This window comes from Nannobrachium achirus (genome assembly GCF_963921795.1).
Source record: "Nannobrachium achirus genome assembly, chromosome: 5".
Taxonomy (NCBI): Eukaryota; Metazoa; Chordata; class Actinopteri; order Myctophiformes; family Myctophidae; genus Nannobrachium; species Nannobrachium achirus.
Genome location: NC_137814.1, coordinates 28,592,449 through 28,617,347, shown reverse-complemented (window position 1 = coordinate 28,617,347; position 24,899 = coordinate 28,592,449). Strand labels below are relative to the sequence as shown.

At 42.4% G+C, this 24,899-nt stretch overlaps 1 protein-coding gene across 1 annotated transcript in view; it reads left to right on the top strand.

Annotated features, from left to right (window-relative positions):
• Positions 1–347: 347 nt before the first annotated feature.
• The window catches only part of LOC308286251 (kinesin-1 heavy chain), a 33,288-nt gene continuing 8,736 nt past the window's right edge, over positions 348–24,899 (top strand). Inside the window, exons 1-16 of the mRNA XM_080727227.1 lie at positions 348–687; positions 5,923–6,010; positions 9,320–9,393; positions 10,195–10,299; positions 11,799–11,847; positions 12,271–12,326; positions 12,430–12,517; positions 12,826–12,950; positions 14,103–14,207; positions 16,133–16,278; positions 16,905–17,053; positions 17,660–17,847; positions 19,841–19,909; positions 20,836–21,042; positions 24,350–24,493; positions 24,704–24,892. Coding sequence (XP_080583353.1) covers positions 559–687; positions 5,923–6,010; positions 9,320–9,393; positions 10,195–10,299; positions 11,799–11,847; positions 12,271–12,326; positions 12,430–12,517; positions 12,826–12,950; positions 14,103–14,207; positions 16,133–16,278; positions 16,905–17,053; positions 17,660–17,847; positions 19,841–19,909; positions 20,836–21,042; positions 24,350–24,493; positions 24,704–24,892 — 1,911 coding nt within the window. The 5' untranslated portion in view covers positions 348–558. The remainder of the gene's footprint in view (positions 688–5,922; positions 6,011–9,319; positions 9,394–10,194; positions 10,300–11,798; positions 11,848–12,270; positions 12,327–12,429; positions 12,518–12,825; positions 12,951–14,102; positions 14,208–16,132; positions 16,279–16,904; positions 17,054–17,659; positions 17,848–19,840; positions 19,910–20,835; positions 21,043–24,349; positions 24,494–24,703; positions 24,893–24,899) is intronic.

Sequence of the window (24,899 nt, the reverse complement as noted above, 5' to 3'; positions counted from 1 at the left end):
ATTATGATTATATAAACCAAGTCCACCAAGTGGATCAACGATGATCTATTATTCTATTATCCACGTCTATGCTGTTATAATAGTGCAGTGTATTAGAGTGTAATAGTATTACCAAAAACGACATTCAGTCATAATTCTGGTCTATTCAAAAGATTCAGATGTGGTGGATCTTTGAAAATAATGCAAAATGTATTATGTTTCTTCTAATTGCCTTTATTGTTATTCCCATTGATTACAATGAATCAGTCAGTGGCACTGGCAGTGCTGAGGGGGTGACGTCATTGTGATCCACATACACAGCAGGAGGGGTGAGGTGGCCAGCAGCAGCAGCACTGATCCACCGGCATCATGGCCCCCATACAGGAGAGGAAGTGATTTAGGGCGAAATAGGTTATTTTTGTTGAACAACAGACAGATTATTGCACTTTCCAGACGCCGAGAGCGGGACAGAGGGGCTCGGCCTCGCTTCCCCTCCCCACAGGCCGCCCCTAGATCCAGGATCTAATTTTATTTTTTATTGTGTGAATATTATTTCCATCCCGACAACCGTGGTGGAAGATGGCCGACGCGCCGGCGGAGTGCACCATCAAAGTGATGTGCCGTTTTAGGCCCCTGAACGGTTCAGAGGTGCAAAGAGGGGACAGATACATTCCCAAGTTTCAAGGGGAAGAGAACGTGAACATCGCGGTGAGTTATTCGGCCTCGGGGCGTTGATATTTACCTGTTTTGTCGGTGGGTCACCGTCATCGGTACGCCATTTGTGATTGTCTTGGGGCGGTTAGCACGTTAGCTCGTTGGCTAACGTTAGGAGGATAGCCCTGCACTGACCTGTCCGTCACTGCGTTGTTGTTGTTCTCCCGCTGACCCCCATACTCTCATCGGCTGCAAAGTGCAAACCCACATTACCCCTTCAAAGATATACAGCGGTGGGGGGGGGTTCATTTAGACGTGGCGTATCTGTGTCATAAATGAAGGCAAGAGCGACATGACAGGTTGTGTGGCTGAGCTGTCATTCAACAAAGCCACAAGCAGCTCATTGCCGGGAGGAGGACCGGTTGCTCGCCTGTATTGCAACTTTCAGGGAAACGCACTGAATTCATGGAGTTTAACGTTGCTGTCATTAACAAAGATACATTCTGACAATGCATGGCCCTCGATCAAAAACCATCACACACTGCACCTTGTGTGTGAATGTCTGTACAGGACAGTTGCAGGAAGCTTGGCTAGTCTCCACTGGGCTGGTCAGCTAGCTAGTTTGCTCATGGCTATGGCTAGCTGGTAGCAAAGGCCAGCTAATCTGTCAGCTGGCCTAGCTAGCACGATAGCTTTACTTAAGCAGCTGTTATTCAATACAAGGCCAGTTCCAGCATTATAAAGTGTGTGTTTTATGCTGACGTACTCCATTATTAATTTATAGTTCAAAAATGATATGCGTATATCTAGATGTACTAGTATTCAATGAATGCCAAGCGCAATATCTTCGTATTGGCATTAAGAGCGACCTGAAGGCAATGCTCTACCAAAAGAAATGACGTATATTCGACTGAAAGCGTCGAAAAAATGACGTAGATGTGCCACTGCAAAGCGTCGAATTATTTTGTCATTGAGTGTCACTGTCATAGCTCCTTCTTTTCATAACGGGCTGAGAGTGACATTTGTCATTTGCTATTTTAAACAACCTTCTGGTAGAGTGCAATGGTGGAGATATGATTTCAGTGAATTATTTTTTGTTTCCATCAAGCTGGACACTGGCCACTTAAAGATCAATTTACTGACAACAATGCACACCCGAGCCATTACTGATCCTATCCATTTACTGTTTGTTTTCTTTTGCCCTAATTAGTCCTTGTGAAACAGACCTCTCAACACTTAATAATGCTAATGCATTGGGCAGGTTACACTGTACACTATGACAAAAGAAGGAAATGCCATCAGTTGTGTACAACATGAGCAGTTTAGATTGTTGTTGTCCAGATGATGCTTGGTTATCATTACACTTGCCTGTGTTTTTCAAGGCCCCTGTGTATAGAAGTTGGTCTCATGACATTTCATGCCACTTGAGCATAGAGACAGGTGACAAAGTGTTGGGCCACCACAAGCCAGCAGAACAACTTCAATGTGCCTTGGCATAGATTGGACATGTTTCTGGAACTCTACTAGAAGAATCATGGAACCATTCTAACAAGAGGTTGCCTCATTTGGTGGTTTTGGTTTTGACGATGGCTGTGGCGAGTGTTGTCTAACATGTCCACAGGTGTTCAATGGGGTGAGATTTCTCTGCTAAGGCCATATGATGATTAGCATAATTTTCATACTCATCAAACCTTTCGGTGACCCCTTGTGCACTGTGGATGGGGCATTTTCATCCTGGAAGATACAAATCCCTGTGCGACACATGTCCGCTCCTCCCACTTGTTGAAAATGTACTTTTTCAACAAATATACATTTTAAACAAGTGGGAAAGTACAAAATAGGACGACTTATCTGACCCTAACATATTTCTTTTCAAATATGCAACCCTACTATAACATCTTCGTCATCTCACTGACAGTCTGATCACACTCTGCAGTCTGCTCTGTTATTTCGTACATTTCGCACTAATGCACAAGCATCACTGTAAATTAATGTGTGCCTTCTTTATCTGTAGCTTGAGCTTCTTTATAAAGTTTAAATAGGCCGGGGTTTTTATTTTAGTTCAGTTGTCTAATCAATCACTGTAGGGATTTTAGCAATGAAGCATACTGCAGCAGCTGTGCAAAAAACGCTGTCCGACGGTGCTTGAAAGAAATAGATTTCACATGGAAATATGGTTAAACATTGTTTCTGTAACAATAAATGTAACTGTCCTGTCTTTCATGGACTTTGGTGCCTACCTAGTACCTACACAGTCGACACACCTCAGGAAGTGAGGAGAAGGAATCAAATGCTAAAAGCTTTTTACAAGGTCTAAACTACTGTCTAGCTCCATTTGTGTTCTCGCAGTTTTGTCATTTTGATTCAGGTCTTCTCATTGTTGACTGACTGGTTGTATATATGGCATACAATAGACCTATTTCTACATCATGGATAACATTTAAGGCCATTTTAGCTATGGTGATTTCTTGAGTAGTTTTGGTGATGCAGACAGATTGGACCTGTCTGAGACATCTCCTACACCGTTTCCTACGTGTCAGCCAAGCACGATGCTCCCGGCCCAAATCAAAGTGCCAGTCATGCTGCCCAGCCCCTTTCGTCGAAGTGCCAGTCATGGTGCCCAGCCCGTTTCGACGTGCCAGTCATGGTTCCAGAATGCCAGTGTGAAAGACGCAAGTGTTATGGGGCTTAGTAGTTGCTAGTAGTGCAGCTGCTGTTCTATGAGCTGCTACAACACTGACGGTACTCACAAGCAGCAGAGGCAGCAGTACAAACCTCTTGGGTAATCCCCCTGTGTCCTCTCTCCTGGCAACCAGCTGTTCTACCAATCAGAGCAGGAAACAAGCCCGGCGACTGGGTGATTATTATGATGCGTGTTATTTTGCAGATGCTCTTATCCTGGTGGATGCCTCATATTTATTTCTATATATTTTGAAACAATCTAGGGCGTGGGCCTTAAGGCTTAAGGCTAAGCATTCGTGATTTTACGTCTAGGTCTGTGACTGAAGAAGCCAACCAGCTTGCCTTTTTGCAGCTAGACCCACTTGGGCCTCAGTTGGCCACATGGGTTATAATGTTTGTATGTTTTTTGTTGTGCTCATGGAGGGATGCTGAGTCTTTGGTGGTCGTGATGGCTTTTTCCTCACTCTGTTCCTGCAGTGCCTGTTCTCTCACTTCAAATGCCTGCTAGGCCAGGCCTGTGCCAGGGAGGGAGGGAGGAAGGAAGGGAAGAAGTGAACAAGGGAATGAGATGAGGTTTCCAGATGAGGTGGTACAAGTCGTTTGCCGACTGGGTTTTGCCGGCATAGCAAGTGTGTGACTGCTGTGTGTGTGCTGTGGGTGAATTATTCATGCACCCATTTCTTTCCCTGTCAGTCACGTACAGAAAAAGCACATCATCCTCCCAGGCTATACTTTCACATCACATATTAGCATTCAGATGCCTTGCCAGGACACAGCTGTGCTACTTTTAGGCTGGTCTAACCACAGAGGAGATGATGAAAGAAGAATGACAAATCTAGTTCTAGTGCTACTCTTGCTCCTGTAGATTCAAATTTTAGCAAGGTAAACATCAACATCATAAAGTTTTGAACGGTGGCCTAATTCTGCCTAGTAAGTAACACACATTTAATTGGTGGAAGTCATGCACTGCTTTATTGGGATCATGTGGATGGGGCAGAACTATGTTGGACTTTGCTTTACACTAGTATTTGAATTGCCTTTTCTGAGCAATTTCATGACGGGCCGTTGTGGGCCAGGAAACTGAGAATAATAATTATAAACATATTTTGTAGACATAGACGATGCTTTTCACTGTGTAATATACAGTTAAATTGAGTAATAATCAAGTGACATTGAATAGTAGGTAATGCAACCAGTATCACCAGTGACAGTACTGCCCCGCTGGTCCCTGGTTTTCTTTCTAGGGTTGCCTTAATGCTTTGGGTGGTGATATGTGGACAACTTAAAACCCCTCTCACCTATTGTAGTTCTACTAGTACGATCCATCACAATCAGATTTGTGGGTTCCTCGATTAATGATTGAAGCTCCTCCTCCTGGTCAGGATTTGTACACAAACCAGGAAGTCATGATCAAAGTATGTGGTGTCCATGGTGACCTAAGAAGAGAGCAGTGTCAACATTCTGCTCCCTGGGGTGGCTTTACTAATTCATATAGGTGTTGTCATCCAACCTGACAATTACCGCCGTGTGCTACTAAGGCATGTATATTTTGAAACATTGAGGTCTCCCGCTGGGGAGAGCTATCCCTTTGTACTTGATTATACACCACACACACCAGAAGACAAGATGAGTCAGATAAGTCTCTAACCCTGTGCAGACGCCACGCCATGTCAGTCAAATAACTTCACTGTTATTACCCTGCAATTGGCTCCCTTTGAACATACCCATTGACTGCTTTCTCGTTAGAACTGTGCTAATTGATATTTCACTATAACGTTATAGGGCTGCCAAATGAATAATCAAGCGTTGTATAATCCTCAAGTTTGGGGTTAAATGTGCAATTGATTCTAAAAATATGCCTTTGGTTAGTAGGCGTGGCTACCTCTGCCTGTACTTGTATTACTAGTGATACATAAACCATATCGATTCTTGTTTAAAGTAGAACTCTCAGAATGTGTAACTCAGGTAAAGTAAAGGTAAAGTAATGTCACTCTGCAATAGTTGGCTCTAGTTTTCCCCATGTCCAAACAGGGTTATACTCAAAGACATGAAATAAATATTAGTTTGCACACTTCACATTACCTTTTGCAAGCGTCTTGTGGATATAACTGTACTGACAAGTTATATCCACTACATATATAACATATAAATATGCTGCATTTTTGTGTGTAATTTCTCAGCTCACTTGATAGCCCTATAGCGTATTAGTGTAAATTATAGGTTACCAGCAGGAGCTCTCTTCTTTGTTTTGGATTAGCTTAACTCCTCAGCCAGGAGTAAAAATGCAGTCTGATGGAACGATTGATTTCGTTATCAGACTATGTAGAGATTGTTTAAGTGTGGAGATGAGATAAGCTGCATAGGGCTACCTGCTTTCAGTGGTTCATTCATTTGAGAGCATCAGAAGATTGCGGGAGATTGCTTTTCAGTGGAACATGCTGTCTTTTGGATAATCAGGCTTTATTGGGGAAGATGTATGGGCAGATATTCTCCTAATACCGTGCAATACACTATATGACTGCAGGCCATTTTGAAGGTCCTATCAAAAGATGAGTATCATAATGGCATTATAAATAATTCTCACCATCCTCTTTCTCACTATTCCAGGGAAAGCCGTACCAGTTTGACCGAGTGTTCCAGTCTAATACGACACAAGAGCAAGTGTACAATGCCTGTGCCCAGAAAATTGTCAAAGGTGAGGTCTCTGTTGTGTTAAGAGATATGCAAGTCCATTTATGCCCGTCATTCACGCCGCGGGTATTTATTTATTTACTCTGCTCTTATTCCAGGTGTCAGCAATACACATTAGAATTGGCCTCACAATTTTATTCCATTAATATTCAGCTGTTATGATTCAATTCTAAAATGCATCTCAATTTTCTATATTTTTCTTTGGCACTTTAACACATTGGCCGCCATTTTAACATTGACTGTATGGCTCTCCTGCCATTTTGTTTAATAAAAAAATTTATATATTTTTTTTATATTGACATTTTTCCTAAATTCTGTGTTTTTTCGACAATGTCTTAGAGTACCTGAAAAGAAAGAAGACAACCTCTAGTCTCACCAAAAAATAAAAAAATAAAATAAAAAGCTTTTTTTTCTATAGTTGCAGCCATCTCAAAATAGCCATTTTTGACCAAAATCCAGCTCTAATTGATAAAACTGGAGATATTGACCTTTTTGTGATCGATCGCTTTTCAAGTGGATAATTCAGTTGATATTTGTATTTATGGCGTCAGGCACTTATCAGATAAGTTTACTAGTGTAATAAGTGTAATTGTGTAATAGGGCAATAACTGGAATAGTGTAATAGGGCTGTAATAGGTCACCTCTTGCCCTTAGGGCGTCATACTGACTTCACACAAATATAAATAAGCTTTTTACCTTTTATTCAGCATTCAAGTGTTTTATTTTGCACAGATCACATTTTCACACACACACACACACACACACACACACACACACACACACACACACACACACACACACACACACACACACACACACACACACACACACACTTATAACGTATAACTTTATATAAGGCAAGGCCTATGTGTATAACTGTAAATATGTTCCCCATATTCAACTGTTTTTATTTATTTGTGGCACTTGCTTTGGCGATGTAAACGTAGCCTATGTTTTCTCATGCCAATAACGTTCCTTTGAATTGAATCGCTCTCATGCTCTGTTGATGTGCGCAAACTGCTGGCTGGCCTCAGTGGCAGTGGCGTCAGTTCAGAAAAAGGTAAGGTATGGCAACATGACTAGACACCAGTCATGTTGCCATACCTTAGCAACAGGCACGATGAAAAGTACATTTTTATTATTTCCCCCTGTAGCCAAGGTATGGCAGCTGCATACCCCTGCCATACCCAATTGACGCCCCTGCTCAGTGGCCTGGTAGAGAACTGATAGGAATCAAGTTACTCTGCTTGTTGCTGATCCGGCCTGGGTCTATACCGGATGCGGAAACGTGTCTTGCATGCATGTGAGTGTTACATAACCGGATACAGTAGGCGGGCTTTAGAGCGGAACAGACTGCAGCGATCACATACGCCCAGTGGTGATATTGCCTCAGGCGCGAGCTCGTTTCCTTCCTTCACGGCTTCAGGCTGCAAGGACTTGTTGGCACGCCTCAAACACGCGCACATGCGCGATTGCGCGTGCACGCCATAGGGACGCACGCAGGAGCATATCAGCCAAGTGAGCAGGAAGAGTCTTCTAGCCTAGGTAAACTAACTGTTACAGTTAGTTTAGGTTAGGAGGATGGAAACAACAGTAACTTACTGACAATGACGATCGCCGTGTTTTCGTTTCTTCCCTGTTGGATTCCACTGTCGCGACGCGTTGTAGATCTGCTATTTTCACTCCTTTTTTTTTGTTCCACCGCTGGGAGTTTGGACGCGACCCTTTCCTGATAACTGGAATATAATACACCTAGAACAACTCCTCCATCAGGCTCCATGGTCGCGCTTGGATGCGAGGCGTTGTGTGCTTGCAGATCTGCTATTTTCACCAGTTTTGTTACATACCGATGGAAGTTATATGGACGCAACACGTTGCTTTTCTTCAGACAATGGTCGCCTGATTGAGGACTCCGCCGGGAGGGGGGGGGGGATATTTTCTCCTCTCCACTCCCGTAGCAGGGCTTGAAGATCGGTTGGTGGTGACTGGACCGGCCGACTGCATCTTGTCCAGTAGGTGATTGTGTTGTTTGTAACCTCGGCCTCGCCTCACCAGGCTTTCTATACGTTGTGTTTGTACACTTTGTAGTGGGCTGAGGATCTGTTCCAACTGGGTGTCGGTGCTGGGCCCTGGGTACAAGGATTCACTGCGGGCCCCCCATGAATTTTCTACATAGGGGGATTTAAAAAATAGATATATACAAGCTCACAGCATGGCACCGAGTGTCGCGCTGCAAGCTTGTAGATCTGCTATTTTTCAATAGCAAAAGTATAAAATAATGAAGCCCCTTCCACCTTGGGCCCTAGTAACTCAGACTCGTCCCACTTTTCCCTTGTGACGCTCCTGCTGATCTGATCTTCTGATCTTCGTTGTTGTCTGGCTGCCTGGGACATAATATTTTGTTGTCGAGACTTTGGGGGTTATGATGAAGCTGTGTGTTGTTGGCCAATGAGGCAGGTCATGGCTTTCCAAGTGAACATTTTACTGGATTTTGTTTGATTTGTGCAAAATGGTCTCAGATCCAGCTGCTCCGTTGTCGCTTCTGCCAGCCCCTTCACCAGGCATGTACACACATAGACATCAAAGGGGGCTTGAGCACCTGCCCCTGAGGGCTGCATTCAATAGAATTGTCCACCAAAAGGCCCCTTTAGAAATGTCAGCCCCTGCCTCTCTAAATATTCTCTGCACATCCCTGCCCCACATCCCTTTACATGCGTGTGGCCAGTGTGCCGCTGATTGCACTCTGCGGGCTGCGCTCTGCCACGCTAAATGCATTCACTGTGGTTTATTGGGAGTTTTATTCATTTCTATTGAGATTTATACGTTATTACACTCTTGTTTTCAAACACACTTACTGTGATGAGTGATATCTTTGGTTCGTTATATGACTGAAAGCTCAAACTTTTTCACGGGCTGCAGAATAATGTAATTAAACATTACATTATATAAAAGCAAATTCTCGGGACTATCGGGCCTGGCGGGGAGCGACATTGGAATTTTCTCGTGACTATCGGGGGAGGCGGCCAATGAGTTAATGGCAATTTTTTCCATCAGTCAATACAAGCAGTCGAATACGTATGAATTATACTGTTATACAATGACACTGCATCGATGCTGAATCCTCTACGTTCGCAGCATGATGCATCTTAGAATAGATTTATTTCCACACCTCTAATACACATGGCAAATATGTAGGCAATTGGTTGAGTGGTTCTTGAGATATGCGAGCGACAGACTTACTGACAGAGAATTGTGGAATTCATACACTGTAGACCAAACCTAACAGGCCATGTTGTTGTGTGGTCTCTTACAGATGTCCTGGATGGATACAATGGAACAATCTTCGCATATGGACAGACATCATCTGGTAAAACACACACCATGGAGGTAAGAGCCTTCTGTATGCTGTTAACAACAAACAGGGTTCCTACGGTCATGAAATTCCTGGAAATATTTTTAAATTAGAAAAATATTTTTCCAGTACTGGAAAAGTTTTGGAATTGATCAAAGGGTCCTGGAAGGTCCTGGAAAAAAATAGCTATGCATTGTCTTTGGTTATTGATTTTGTTAATACCTCTGAAATGACAAATTAAACATTGGCCACATTGTCAAATATTAGAGTCAGAAATTGTGAAAATAGCCGATCTACATGCTCACAACGCCGCGAGGCGTTGTTGTGAGCATGTAGATCTGCTATTATTTTCACAATAGAACCGTATTATACAAAATTCCTCTACTCTTAGTGCTCGTCAGGGTGGGGGGTCCCCAGTTAAAATATGATTATTCCGGGGGTCACTCACAGCCTGAAAAGGTTGAGAACCTAGGCATACACTACCTGTCTTTGTGCATTGCGCATAGGAGTAAGCGACCTGTTATTGAGCTGAATTATTGTTATATAGTCCTGGAAATCGGGTTAAATATTCTGGAAAGGTTTTGGAAAAGTTTTGGAAATTAATTGGTAAAAATGTGTGGGAACCCTGAACAAAGTACAGTATCTTGGTCACTGAATGATGGAAATGATTTCAACCGTACTTATGTCAATATCATACAGAAAATTCAGATTATTTTAAATGTATCACTTACTGTACTTTCTTTTCTTTAACAGCATGTTATCGTAGTCAGAATCATGTTTCCAGCAGTTAGAGGACTTAACCATGACATGCTGACACGTGTGTTCTCTGTCTATAGGGGAACCTCCATGACACAGATGGCATGGGGATCATCCCCAGGATAGTGCAGGATATCTTCAATTACATCTATTCCATGGATGAGAACCTGGAGTTCCATATCAAGGTACGTAGCTGTCCTCTCTCTCCCTGTCTGTCCCTTCATCTTTCTGTTTTTATTTATTTTTAAAATGCCAGGGGACACTGGGCGTTGGGGACGTGTTTTCTCCTCCGCTTCATCAGCGCCCACACCCTAGGTGGGGTTGGAGAAAGGGCCTTTCTGTGTGGAGTTTGCATGTTCTCCCCGTGTCTCAGAGGGTAGATACCCTCACAAAAACATGCAGTAATCCTGGTCGCTATAATGCCTCCCCCTGGCCAGCCGGGGCGCCTGATGGAGGGGAAAGGAACTGGTTGGAATGACGTGTTCGTTCCACGCGTTACGTCCAACCGGGGAAGCTCCCACCTGTCAGGTGATAAGAAGTGGCTAGCTCACTCCTCATGCACTGAAGGAAGCATGAGCTCAGTTCGGGGCACCCCCCAGTTTGACATAGGGAGAGTAGAGCCCAGCATTACAGATTAGGCAATTGGCACTGGGTGAAAAATGCGTTTCAAAATCGTGTGAAAAAGCACTGAAGAACGTTGGGCCATACAGTATATAGTTCGAGTTATAGATACTTAAAGTGTGGTTCCTGTGGAAATAAGCCTCGGCTTTCTAGGATCTCCTTTTAGTTGACCTTGTACCAGTGATTTGTACTGTCATGAAACTGTACTTTTTTCTATTGCAAACTTCTAATAAATTCTTCAATCAATCAATCAATACAAAAAATTGTAACAAAGAATAAAGATGATCATTAAACTGATACAATCAATGAGACAACATTAAGCTGATTTAATTAAACATAATCAAATTGTTGCTTTTGGGAAGAAAAATACTTGCAGGATTCGTAAGAGATTAGTGCTCAACCAATGCTGTAGGTTAACAATGCGCTGATATTTTAGTAAAATATCAAATGGTTGGTGCATCCAAGATTTGATCTAAAGCTGGTTGACCACTGCTGCGTTTTTGAGCGGTGGTCACAACGCTCCTATACGTGGCCGTGTGTGTGGGTCTGTCTGTCTGTCTGTTTGTCTGTCTGTCTGTCTGTCTCCGTGTCCGTAGCCTGCACTCCTGCAGTAACCTTTTCTGACAACACATGTTAAGGGAGGGGCGCTGTTGCACACACACACACACACGCGCACACACACACACACACACACACACACACACACACACACACACACACACACACACACACACACACACACACACACACACACACACACACACCACCGCTCAGTTCACACGAGTGTGATTTTTTCGTTGCGTTTTGGCAAAAACGTTTTTCAGGCCAAGGAGAGAGAGGAGAGAGTGAGAGAGCAACTACCCACTACAATATAAGATTTATATTGGTAAAACAATGAATTGTCTGATTAAGGACGTAAAGACAATACATGACCATTTCAAGATGGATGGATTAAATATATTTTTTGTCCATGCATGTGGGATATCACTTTGAAATCATATTGCCAGAATTAACTTCATAACTGAATGCTGAGATAATTAAAAAATATATCCTCCTTTCACAGGTGTCATATTTTGAAATTTACTTGGACAAAATCCGGGACCTTCTGGATGGTAAGTGACAAGTATGAAGGATGCGGAGTCCCTATCATCTCCTTGCTGTACCACATGTGGCTAATTGATTTGTTCACATTACTGAGCTGCAGAACAAATTAATGAAATGTAGGTGCTGATAGAATGCTTGTGTAATAGGCATGTTATTATTGTATAATTCGATATTGATCCAGGCAACTGTTGAATATATCACTAGACTCTCCCTGATTAGAGCTTCACGTGTCCTAGCCTTACAATCCATGTTTAGGGATAAAACTAATGACTAATGTCACACGAGCCAAGAAGTAAAAAAGAAAAGTCTATTTGCCCTTAGAGTTTAAGTGAATTGAATCAGTGGAGTGCAGTGGTATAGCTTGGTGTGGTTGAAAACCGAATTCCCTTGACTGAATACACTAACAGAATGTGCTTCTGTCTCCTCTCCAGTGTCAAAGACCAACCTATCGGTGCATGAAGACAAAAACAGAGTACCCTACGTCAAGGTGAGAAAACACAAGTTATTGCGGTGCAGGAATGGGTAATCAAAGCTGTTGTGTTGGATACAGCTGTGTACAATGTGCTAATGTCCTGTCATACCTTTTACAGGGTTGCACCGAGAGATTTGTCTGCAGCCCAGAGGAGGTGATGGACACCATTGATGAAGGCAAATCTAACAGACATGTAGCAGTCACAAGTAAGTTATTACACGTGTGTGTGTGTGTGTGTGTGTGTGTGTGTGTGTGTGTGTGTGTGTGTGTGTGTGTGTGTGTGTGTGTGTGTGTGTGTGTGTGTGTGTGTGTGTGTGTGTGTGTGTGTGTGTGTGTGTGTGTGTGTAGATGTTCATTGTTCACTCAACCATGAAGTTAAATTAATGAATTGAAATATTGTTTTCTGTGGAGTGAAGTTTCCTTAAATATTCTGCATCACGTTCCCACACCTGCCAGTCTATTGTGTGGTCCTTTTACAAACCTTCGACCTTCAAAGTATTCCTCCTTCTCCCAGACATGAACGAGCACAGCTCCAGGAGTCACAGCATCTTCCTGATCAACGTGAAGCAGGAAAACACAGCGACAGAGCAGAAACTCAGTGGAAAGCTCTACCTGGTGGACCTGGCTGGCAGCGAAAAGGTACACACGTCAACTACTAGGATTGCTCTAGCCTAGGCAGATCTGACATATTTAGAGGTGATTCTTCCAGGGTTTTAAACTACATGAATGCTAGTGGACACAGAATATTCGGTTAAAATAATAAACTGTAGCTTGTAGACTGGCTATTTTGACTGAAGAGATTTGGTGTTGGAAGTACAGAACCCTTAGGACCACTGTGAACAAAAGTATAGGGCTTGAGTGGTTGTAGGATATTACTTGACGCAATGAGTAACAAGCACAAGTCCTTTGCAGAGGTAAGACCACTGCATGTTTGATGGAAATGGGATGGACGATGAACTTGTGGTGAATACTCATCTCAATAGCCACACTCACTGTATATATAGGTTTGCCCTGGGATCTTTTGGCTATGAAAAGTGTGCCCTGGGATCCTTTAGTTATGAAAAGTGTGCCCTGGTAGAAAAAAGGTTGGTAAACACTGGTCTACACCCTCCTAAACCAACAGATGGGTTGGCAGTGACAGGGACTAAATACACATGGGAATTGGCTTAAGGACTAAATTGTCACAATACATTATAAACAGTATAATTAACTTATTTATGGAAGAGCACTCTGTACCGGCGGTTAATATCATGCATTACTGGTGTTGGAGTGAAGTTGGCACAAGGATTAGTGGCAGACCTTTCTGCGGCAGTGTGCAGTGTGGGAAAAAACTACTTCCTGTTCTGGTGCAGACACTCAAAGTCTCATTTGGACTGAGGGTTCTACATATACAAGATTACCTTCACCCATATGCCAAAAATGCAACCTGCAGTAAAACCACAACCGAGACAAAAATGTGGGAAAAGAAGCCAACACTAAAAATTCCATCAAGCACCACTATAACATGAAATCTCAGAGGAAACACTGGCTGTCATGTCCAGTTTTAAGTTCACCACATTAGTCAAAATATGCCTACCCAACCTCACTCGAGTTCCGTAGCACCATGATCATTACATCCATATTATAGTAGTTGTGCTGTTTAATACATAACTGCTTTGTATTCACATTACATTGACAACCTAGCAACATACAAGACGGCTGAGTGCCAGTCTGCCACAATACAACATAAAACAGCACTTAATAGATGCTTTTATCAGAGCCGTGTACATGATGTCTGTTTGTGACTTTCAGGTCAGTAAAACTGGAGCTGAGGGCGCTGTGTTGGATGAAGCCAAAAACATCAACAAGTCTCTGTCCTCCCTGGGGAATGTCATCTCTGCCCTGGCTGAAGGAACGGTGAGTAGTATACTCTCAGCTCACACAGCATCTCTCTCTTACATGAAATGTTTCTGTGAAATAATAGAATGAGGCATTGTTTGAAAAGCCATACTTGTGTTTTTTAAAATGATAACCTGCATATCGCATTTTGAAACATAAATCCCTCTAATTAAACAAAACAAAAACAAAAAAACGTTTTGAAGTAGTAAATATGCACAGATCAGTGTCACGTTATCCTCTAGCTTAAGCTGGTTGCACACGCGTTTTCTTGTTGCGAAATGCACTTTTCAGGGCAAGGAGAGTTAGAGAGAGCAAGGGACCCAGTGGTCCGAAAATAAATACGAAACGGGCGGCAGTGTGCAAACATGATTGACATAACGTGAGGTTGATTTCTTTATTTACGTGCTCCGAAATTCGCTCCTTTACTTTGGATAATACAAAGTGAACATGATTGAGGTCATGATTTCTGGATATGTATTGTTTGTTAATAAAACTTCCCAGTTAGCTTCCTGAGAGGCCTTACTGTACGTGTAAATACGAAATGCCAATAATTATTTTCTCAGTTAGTTTACTGTGAAAGTGCTATTCTCACCCTCTGTGGGAGGTTTGCCTTTTGACAGATACAAATTCTGCTCCGAGCGATGCTTCACTCTGACTCAGCTTCTTTTACAGCAATTTCACGCCTTTCGCTTTGACCAACGATGGGTTTGCTTTTGTCCGCTCTGTAAACAACCTTTAGGCGGCACTGCCGACAGCAGCTGGTATATCAGTGATACGTTGTAGACTAGTTTACGTTGGAGACAAGTAAACTATTGTGTTCAAATGTCTCACTCTGCCATGAGAAATATGCTCTGCTTAGCCGCTGGCTTCACTTCCATTAGTTAACATTGTCATACAGAGTCATCACATTAACTCACTTACTGCCAATTAAAAATGCCCTCGAGTGGCATTAGTGCCAGCCCTCTCCATAGACTTCCATGTAATTTGTAGTGCACAGATCATGCACACCCATGCACAGATCATGCACCATGTTTGTGCAGGCTGTTCACAGCTTTCAAACAAAAAAAAAAGATTGGAAATCCGTTCAGGCATTCTGGAGATAATAGCCATTATGTTTTCCTAGAATGTAAACAAAGATGGCTGCCATGTTTGATAGATGGGGTTGCTATGGGGGTTAAACATGCAATTTCGCGATTTCTATCATGCCTACTACATTTTTTGGGGTCCAAAAATTTTTTTTGAAAAAAAATTTTTTTTTGTTTTTTTTCTAAGTAAAAGTCGCCCAAAGTCGCTTGGCAGGGAAGCCCATAGTGAGAAAGTTGCTCTAAAAGTCGCCTGGCACTGTATGAGTTAAGTGGTGTCTGTATTACTTACATATTGTCAACAGTAAATTAAAAGCACCACATCCTGTAGTCAGTGGAGGTAAGACCTCAGGCACGGTTCTCAGTGGTGTGTCGTTTCAAAGTAGGAGCGTTGTGTTTGTTCTGCAAACCTTATATTCTACCACTTACCCTGTATGTCTTCATCAATTTCAGTATGAGCTACAGTAATTGCTGCAACCCTGAACCCAGCTTTAGTTACGCACATTACTTTACATTAGCGAGCCGAGCACACACTAGTTGTCCCCAATGTATGAACTAGAAATGTTGTTAAAATTTCAACTTCTTCAGCTTAATGCAGTTAATATTGCTTATACTTACACATTTTTATACTTTTTTGAGATATATAAAAATAAAAATAAAAGTCTCCCAGTGCATTCATTAATGCGTTTATATTGCTGCTTGAGCTGAATCGAAAGTCCATCTGAGGAGGGATGTGTACATTTTCTACTGTACATAATATACTTGCGTGTTTTCATTAGCCTACGCAGTTTCTGCAGGAACTGCTTTTCTACTGTAGTTTGTCTAATGCTGCTCTGATTGTGTGTGTGGTTGTGTGTGCAGTCTTACATCCCCTACCGAGACAGCAAGATGACCCGTATCCTGCAGGATTCTCTTGGTGGGAACTGTCGGACCACTATCGTCATTTGCTGCTCTCCGTCCTCCTACAACGAGTCTGAGACCAAATCCACCCTTATGTTTGGACAAAGGTAAACCATATCAGATGCTGTTGGTGCCTTCATTACGTTCGTGGTTGGCTGACTTATCTTTTATTCTTAAGCCCGGATCATAGTCGGGTCCGCGGTGGAAGGCACCGCGAGTCCCAACACATCTCTCTGTTTTTACTATCAGACAGACAGGCTCTACACCCCGTTCACTGATTTAGTCGACCTGAACCGGTCTAGACAAGGTAAAGGACTTCACCGTGGGCTGTGACTATGATGGCCTGCACTTATTTTCTGACTTGAGGTGGAAAGCGTTCCACCTCAAATTTGCGGTGGATAGCTCTCCACCGTAGACTCTGATCCGGGCTTTATTCACCATCAAAGTGATGATAACGATGATCACTCCTGCAACTAATGTTAGGGACAAATTTTTTTTATATTAAATATCACAATGTTTGTTATGGGAGATTTTCACAGTATGTATTATTTAGTGTATAGTAATGATATAAAACCTAATTTTGTCATGTAATTTTGAGAAATAACAAAATAAAATAACTTTTTGTTTAAATAAGAAAATACATTTCAAAACGAACAGCTCGATTTATGTATTTATAAGTCAGCTTCTCAATAATAAAATAAACTGAAAACATTTAAATGTTGTTTGCGTCCAGAGCAAAGACCATTAAGAACACAGTGTGTGTGAACGTGGAGCTGACTGCAGAGCAGTGGAAGAAGAAGTATGAAAGGGAGAAGGAGAAGAACAAGACGTTAAGGAATACTGTCACCTGGCTGGAGAATGAACTCAACCGCTGGAGGAATGGTGAGGCTGTTTAAATCTGGCTCCTCTTTGTGGTTTTCCCAGGCATACACCAAGCCCAACTATGTCCCTCCGTTGCTTAACAGTTTTCCAATTATCGACATTGCCTGTCATCTTCAAAAGGCTTGGGGGCTTGAATTGCTCCATCATGCCACATCTAGCAGAGACAAGTTTATATTGATGCTTGGAGAATTCCGGTCTAAATGCCTTTCTTACCTTTTTTGTTGTTATTTTATCTCCAAAAAACTCGCCCAGGAGTTATTTTGGTCAAAACAGGCAATATTATCCATTTTGGCCGACCCGTGGCCACAGCCCACAACGGGAGCAGAGGGGCTTATGCAAATATGCTTATTCCATCGCTCCAAAATCCATTATTTCTGTACTTGTCTGCTGTTTATAATCACACTGTTGAGTTAACATGCAGTTACGTCATTGTTGAGAATCTGCCGTAAAACGATTCAGTCACGTTCTAAATCCCGTCTCGCGAGACAATAGGAGTCGTGGTCTCACAAGACTACCGAATTAAGAGCGTATGGAATCCAGCATCCAGCACTAATCCTAAAACTTGCAATAATAATAACCTTTCTGTGTGTCCTTCCTTTACCCCAGGGGAGAGCGTGCCGGCAGAGGAGCAGTTCGACAAGGAGAAGGCCAACGCTGAGGTGCTGGCTCTGGACAACGTGCTCAACGACAAGCCAGCCTCCACGCCCAACGTCCCTGGGGGTCGCCTCACCGACGTGGAGAAGGACAAGTGTGAAGCAGAACTGGTTAAACTCTACAAACAAATGGACGACAAGGTGTGTGTGTGTGTGTGTGTGTGTGTGTGTGTGTGTGTGTGTGTGTGTGTGTGTGTGTGTGTGTGTGTGTAACTTCCTTGGTTTTAAGAGAAAACCGAATGGAAAACTGGACAGTCGCTCCCCTGGCTTTGGTTTGTGGTCAGACTGGCCGGACCTAAATGACTTGTGTTGCTGGGCTGATGTTACCTTGGAGTGGGTAGGGTCTAACTCTGAGGTGGTGGCTGTCTCAGAGAATGTTATATCTGACCCCAGTATCTCTGTGAGAGCAACTATGACTGTGTGTGGAACAGAACACCATCTTCCACTGATTAATGCCCGAGGTCGCCTCCTGTGGGCACAACAGCAAAGGCAGAGGCAGCTCTGGACTCAGTTGAGATTGCAAGGGAAGACTGCATGTCTCCCTGATGCAGACCATTCTGTCTCTCACTCTGTGTTCAAAAATGTTGCCATATAAATAGATGAGTGCATCGTTGTCTTTACTTTGAAAGCAAGATTACAGGTTTTACCAACTAAACTTAATCTCTCCATCTGGTTTCCAGGCAACCATGCTCCTCACTGTATTCATCATGGCAATGAGCAAATAGCCGAAACCATGTCCCACATCTTAAATGGTTGCCATGTATACAGGGACCTCTACATATGTAGGCACGACAGAATTGTAGATTTGATATCAAAAGATATCTCTTCTATTTTTAGGTCCTCCATCATGCTGTATAAGCACACTGCTGTGAAGCCGAGCATGTTTAACCTGTGTAATGATGATTCTGTGTTCTCAAATATTACAGCTAACACTCCTGATGTCTTTGTTGTAAATGAAACCCTTAGGGAGGTGTTTATTCTCGAGGTCGGCTGCACTTTTGACTACAGCTTGGAAGAAGCCTTTCTAACCAAAGTGCTGAAATATCAACAGCTAGTGCAGACCATCTCACAGCTAGGCTACAGATGCAAACTTTTAGTTTTTATCTTTGGCAGCCTAGGGCATGTGCACAAGTTGGTTGTGAGGGGCTTACAAATGGCAGGCCTCTCCAAAAGGAGGGCCAAACAGTTAGCAAGGTTTTGCTCAGTGTCAGCCATTATAGGAAGCCGCTCAATTTGGAGGAGGCGTTGCTTCCTTTACCCATGACTTATGTCCGCTGTCTGACATGTATTGTATGTAACAATGATTAGCCATTTAGGCTCTTTCTAACTGGCTGTTCTTTCATATGATCTGACTGCACTATCATTGTTTATGACCTTTGTATGAGGCTTCCTTGTACTTCTGTTTATGTGGTCATAAATAAACATTTCATGTGTGTGTGTGTGTGTGTGTGTGTGTGTGTGTGTGTGTGTGTGTGTGTGTGTGTGTGTGTGTGTGTGTGTGTGTGTGTGTGTGTGTGTGTGTGTGTGTGTGTGTGTGTGTGGACAATATTTGGCTATTTTCTATTTAGATACTGTATTTTAGTTTTTTGTATTTGCATGCTTATCTCAAGTAGGGATGGGACGATAATCGATATTATCGATATTGTGATAAAAAACACTCGTAATAATCATATTGTGGAGATTTAACTTGTCGTGAAATCGTCCTCTATCATGCATTGCGTTGAATTCACTTTTTATTTGCCGAGCTGCATATCCCGCACCACTTAAACCCTAATTGGTCAAACGGAACTGGAAATAATGCACTTGATTTTTAATTTTTTTCACTACCAAATCTCTTACCAAAAAATAGCCGATCTACAAGCTCACAACACGCCACGACGCGTTGTGAGCTTGTAGATCTACTTTTTTGGGGGGGCAATTGTTCCGCCCAGGATAATGGATGTTGGGGATATTTTGATTATCGCGATAATATCGTAAATCACAATTTCTTTGGTCACAATAATCGTGATATGAAATTTTCATATCGTCCCATCCCTAAGCTCAAGGCAGGTTTACCTGTAACGTGTAGTCACAAAGCAGATGCCACATCTGCATTGCTTGCAATGTGAACACTAACGTGGCCGTGTCTCTCCAGGATGATGAGATTAACCAGCAGAGCCAGCTGGCTGAGAAGTTGAAGCAACAGATGTTGGACCAGGAAGAGGTGAGCAGGAATAACGTCAAACTTCATATGGATGGGGGTCCCCACGACATTTCTGGAAATATTTTGGGGGAAAAAAAGAATTCTAGTCCTGATTCCCTTGGAATTTACAAACAAAATGAACAGATCTATAAGCTCACAACATTCTGCAGCCTGATCCTATGCTGTAGAATAGGTGGTGTAGCAAAGCATTTGGCACGAGAAATGGAATGGAATTATACCTTATACCTTCTATATTCTATGCTTTATTTTTGCTATACTGCCTGTCTTTGGGCATTGCACATAGGAGTATAAAGAGACTCTGCGGTGAATGATTGTTACATAGGCCTGGAAATTTGCTTCAATATTCTGGCAAAGTTTTGGAAATTCATTGGTAAAGATGTGTGGGAACCCTGGGGATTTTTGCAAAACTATGAATATAAAGCAAGATGCATGTGTGCATGTTTTTACATATTGCTTAATTACCCATATGAATGAATCAACATATCGACGAAAATAATTATCAACGTTGAACAGAAGATAAACACTGACAAGCTTTCAAAAGACTTAATTAACCCACTAAAACCGGGAAAGCATCTGTCATTTTAGAATTTTGAGTTGGCTATTAAATAATGGCAGATATACAAGCTCACAGCTTTGCTCGCACTTTGTGCCACGGTGCGATGATTTAGAAGGAATTTGTAGAATCGGCCTCAGTTCTTAATAGGTTAAAGCAAAAACAAAGGGGTTTTTGCTTGAAACATCTCTGCTGCAAAAGATACAGTATTTTTGGGGGATTCCATTCCATTCTCTCCTCCCCGTCTCGGACACATTTCCCGCTTATGCACAGACATGAATCGGAATCAACAAAAACATATACGTTATAAGGTTTGAGCTATATGTACAGTATACATCAGATATCCTGACCAAGCTACTGTTTCCTCTGCTAGCTCCTGGCCTCCTCGCGCCGCGACCACGACAACCTGCAGGCAGAGCTGAACCGCCTGCAGGCGGAGAACGAGGCCTCCAAGGAGGAGGTGAAGGAGGTGCTGCAGGCCCTGGAGGAGCTGGCCGTCAACTATGACCAGAAGAGCCAGGAGGTGGAGGACAAGACCAAGGAGTTTGAGGCCATCAGTGAGGAGCTCAGCCAGAAATCGGTGAGTCGTGGAAGCAAAGTCTAGACTCTCAGGGGTCTTCAACGTTTTCAGGCCAAGGACCCCTTAGTAGCAGGGACCCCCACAATCTGTTCATAGATTCCACTGCTGTGCTACTACTGGACAACTGAATTTCCCCCTTGGGATAATAAAGGTATCTATCTATCTATCTATATAGTTTCATCGTTGACAGCACAATCGCCAGTGTATTTTGGATTCATGTCAATTTGTGTTTTCAGATATTTAACCACTGGAACCGTCAATACTTAATAAACTCGCTGCGAGGCGTTGTGAGCTTGTAGATCTGCTATTTTTTTGGCTAAAGTTCTCAGAATATGGACACTAGGGTTCAAGTGGTTAATATAAAAAAGGAGAAAAAAACTTTCTATCACTCAAAGATTTGGAGGACCCCCTGTAGTAACTCTGAGGACCCCCTAGAGGTCCCAGACTCCCTGCTGAAGACCCATGCTCTAAAGCAGGGGTGTCAAACTCATTTTGGGGTGAGGGCCGCATTGGATGAAAGGCGACTTGATGAGGGCCGCAACCAGTCGCGGATCGGATGGCATGCACACTCGCGCACATTTTCGCTCTGTTTTTCTACCTGTCGTCTCAGCCACTGCTATATATCTAGCAGTATAACAGTATATCATTTTACAAATTGTGTTAATTATTAAGTAAAATAGCTACTTTCATTATTGGTATTACAGTTGCAGTTAGGTACGAGAGATGCTATTTGTTTAAAGGAGTAGTTCATCCCCAAAATGACTTTTTTTTTCTTTGATTACTCATGCCATGGAAACTTGAGTTCAATAATATATCTTAATTGTTTTTTTCGTCGCATTACTAAGACAAAAATGTGATAATAGTACACTTCCCCCCACTTACACTTGGGGACCCAAATGCATTTGGGTCCCCATCCGGAATCAATAGGCATGGATTTATTGTAATCAAATTTCTGTTTTAGGAATGAGTCTACATTGGCTCCATGGCATTTTGGGGGTGAACTACTCCTTTAAGAAGTGCCAATAAGAATAAACCATTTGATAATAGAATAATTCAATTCCTGAAAGACTCTGCTATAATTTGTAAATGGCGAAAAAAAAATATTATTGATGCAGGACAATAATTATTTTTATTGTATTTTATAATAAAAAGATTAAAAGTAATGAACATATCTGAATAATAAAACTTTTACATTTTATTATTATATTTCTTAAATAAGTTATTTTCTTAACAACATTAATTTCCATGTCTAATATGTGTAATCTTTGAGTACAGTTAGAATATTGTAGGTATGTTCAGATATTATTCATAGCCAGACCCCCCACCCCATTCCTAGCAATGCTGTCATCTTCAGAGAGAGAGAGCTGATCACTTAACATTCCAATCAATCAATTCAATTGCCGGCACCTGGTGGCTGATTGAGGGGAGAGAAACCTACTGCAGAGAGCATTAATAGGTTACTTCTTTAAAAAAATCATAACTCTTGACAGGAATGGGCTAGAGACTTACTTTTCCTAAATGCTCAGAAATGTATGCTCTACAAGCCGGATCCGGCCCGTGGGCCGTATGTTTGACATCCCTGCTCTAGAGTATACTTAATTAACCTGACAGACCCTAGAACTGAGCTCAACACTAATTAACTCATATATTGGTTGCTTTATTATTATTATCACCATTGTCAGTTGATAATAAATGTTACACTGTGGCTATTTAATGTGTCTACTAGTCTGGCGGAGGGCGCTCGGACCGTTCCTTGGCTCGGCCAAAGAACAAAGTAGTCAGGATAGGTGATGGCCCATGTCAACCAGCTACACTGCATCGTGATTCGTTTGCTGTAATATTACAGAGAATAAACCAACTAGGCTACAAGGCTAGCATGTTTCAGGCTACAGTATGCATCTCAACCTTATTCAACTAAAGGTTGATGAACGGCTGATTGTTTAGGCTAGTAAAGAACATAATAAGCTTTCTTTATGCTACTGTCATTGTTCACTGTTGTCATGATGTCATGAAAGTATAGGTAATTATGTCCAGGTAGTTTCCAAAGTCGGAGGCTTTTACAGATAGCAACTTGCTCATTGTAACAAATTGTTTTACAACTTTTAAGCTATGATATGAGTAGCCTACACAGAATATTGGAAGATGAAGGCTTCGCTCGCTGTTTCCTTCATTGTAGCTGCTGCACATTGTTGATCATTATAATGCTCCACCTTTCATGTTGGTCGCACAGCGTGCACCCTTCACAGTTATTAAATCCATTCATCCAAATCTAATCCAAGTCCCTGTGGCAATACACTGTGCAGCAAGCTCAAGTCCTGTTTTATTCATTGTCCCACGATGGTATCGAGCGGATAACGTAGGCGATATACAAGACCACGAGCACCATCTGCATTGCTTGTCAAAATGAACAGATCTGCAAGCATACAACTTGTTGCGTCGCACCACTTTGACAATGTGTTTTGGCAAGCAGGTACCTTACGCGTTGGATCCACTGAACGTTAAAGTAATAGCCTACGCTCTTGAATAATAAAAATGTAACCTCACGACCAAAGACTAATACAACTTGGAAAGGATAGTATATACAAACATGCTGAGTAACCTAATCATTCAGCTCTAAATGTGTCAACTGAAAATGAATAGATATACGGTAGGTTGAATTCGCATCATGTCTACAGTGACGTCAATACGTCCGCGTCACGCATACGTTCACGTCGCCCAGGGACGCATTCATGTCATGCTCACGTGGTCCCGAGATGCATGTAGCCACGTCACGTTAAAAAGAACATACCACCATTGTTCATGGGTGAAGGTACCCTACTTTACCCTACATTAACACAAATAATATCCGCGTAGAAATAGTCTTAAACAGACGATAGAAACGACAATGTTTTGATCGGGCCGACACCATTTTTTATTGGGGATTCATAAAACTTTTCTGTGACCCATTAGAATGACCACCTGTGGGTCCCCGGACCCATTACATTGAAAACTTAGCAACATCACTGTCTATAATATGCATCCAAGCAATCGGATAGTTTTTTTTAATTTTTTATGACAAATGTAGGGCATATATTTTATTTGAGGTTTGGCACCATTGTAATTTATTGTAAGTGTGCTTCCGAGCAGATGTGAGTTTGAGTGTATGTCCGGCGAAATTGATCGAAGTACAAATTCTGTGCAGACCCAAGCTAGGTAAATGAGGCCCAATGTGTTTATCTACCGATCACTTGCATGTATAGTTCCTTGATGTACGTACTTTGTTACTTGTTACTGATATCGTTTTCTCGTTTGTCTTTTGTCACTGCAGTCTATCCTGTCGTCTCTGGACTCTGAGCTTCAGAAGCTGAAGGAGATGTCCAACCACCAGAAGAAGAGGGTGACAGAGATGATGTCATCGCTGCTCAAAGACCTGGCAGAGATTGGCATCGCCGTGGGCAGCAACGACATCAAGGTATAGCGAGTTAGCCACCGCAGACGTACTGATTGGACAATAACTCTGTGACACTATTATGTGACTGTGGACTACATTATACCATATACTGCACTCCCTTTGTAGTTATGTTAAAGATGTCAATATGAGTATAATCTCACTATTATCTCCTTTTCTCCCCCACACTATAACTAGATGTTTTAATTTCTCTCTTGCTGCCTTGTCCCTCAGCAACACGAGGGCAGTGGTCTGATAGACGAGGAGTTCACGGTGGCTCGCCTGTACATCAGCAAGATGAAGTCAGAGGTGAAGACCATGGTGAAACGCTGTAAGCAGTTGGAGGGAACCCAGTCCGAGAGCAACAAGAAGATGGACGAGAACGAGAAGGAGCTGGCTGCCTGTCAGCTGCGTATCTCCCAGGTAGGAG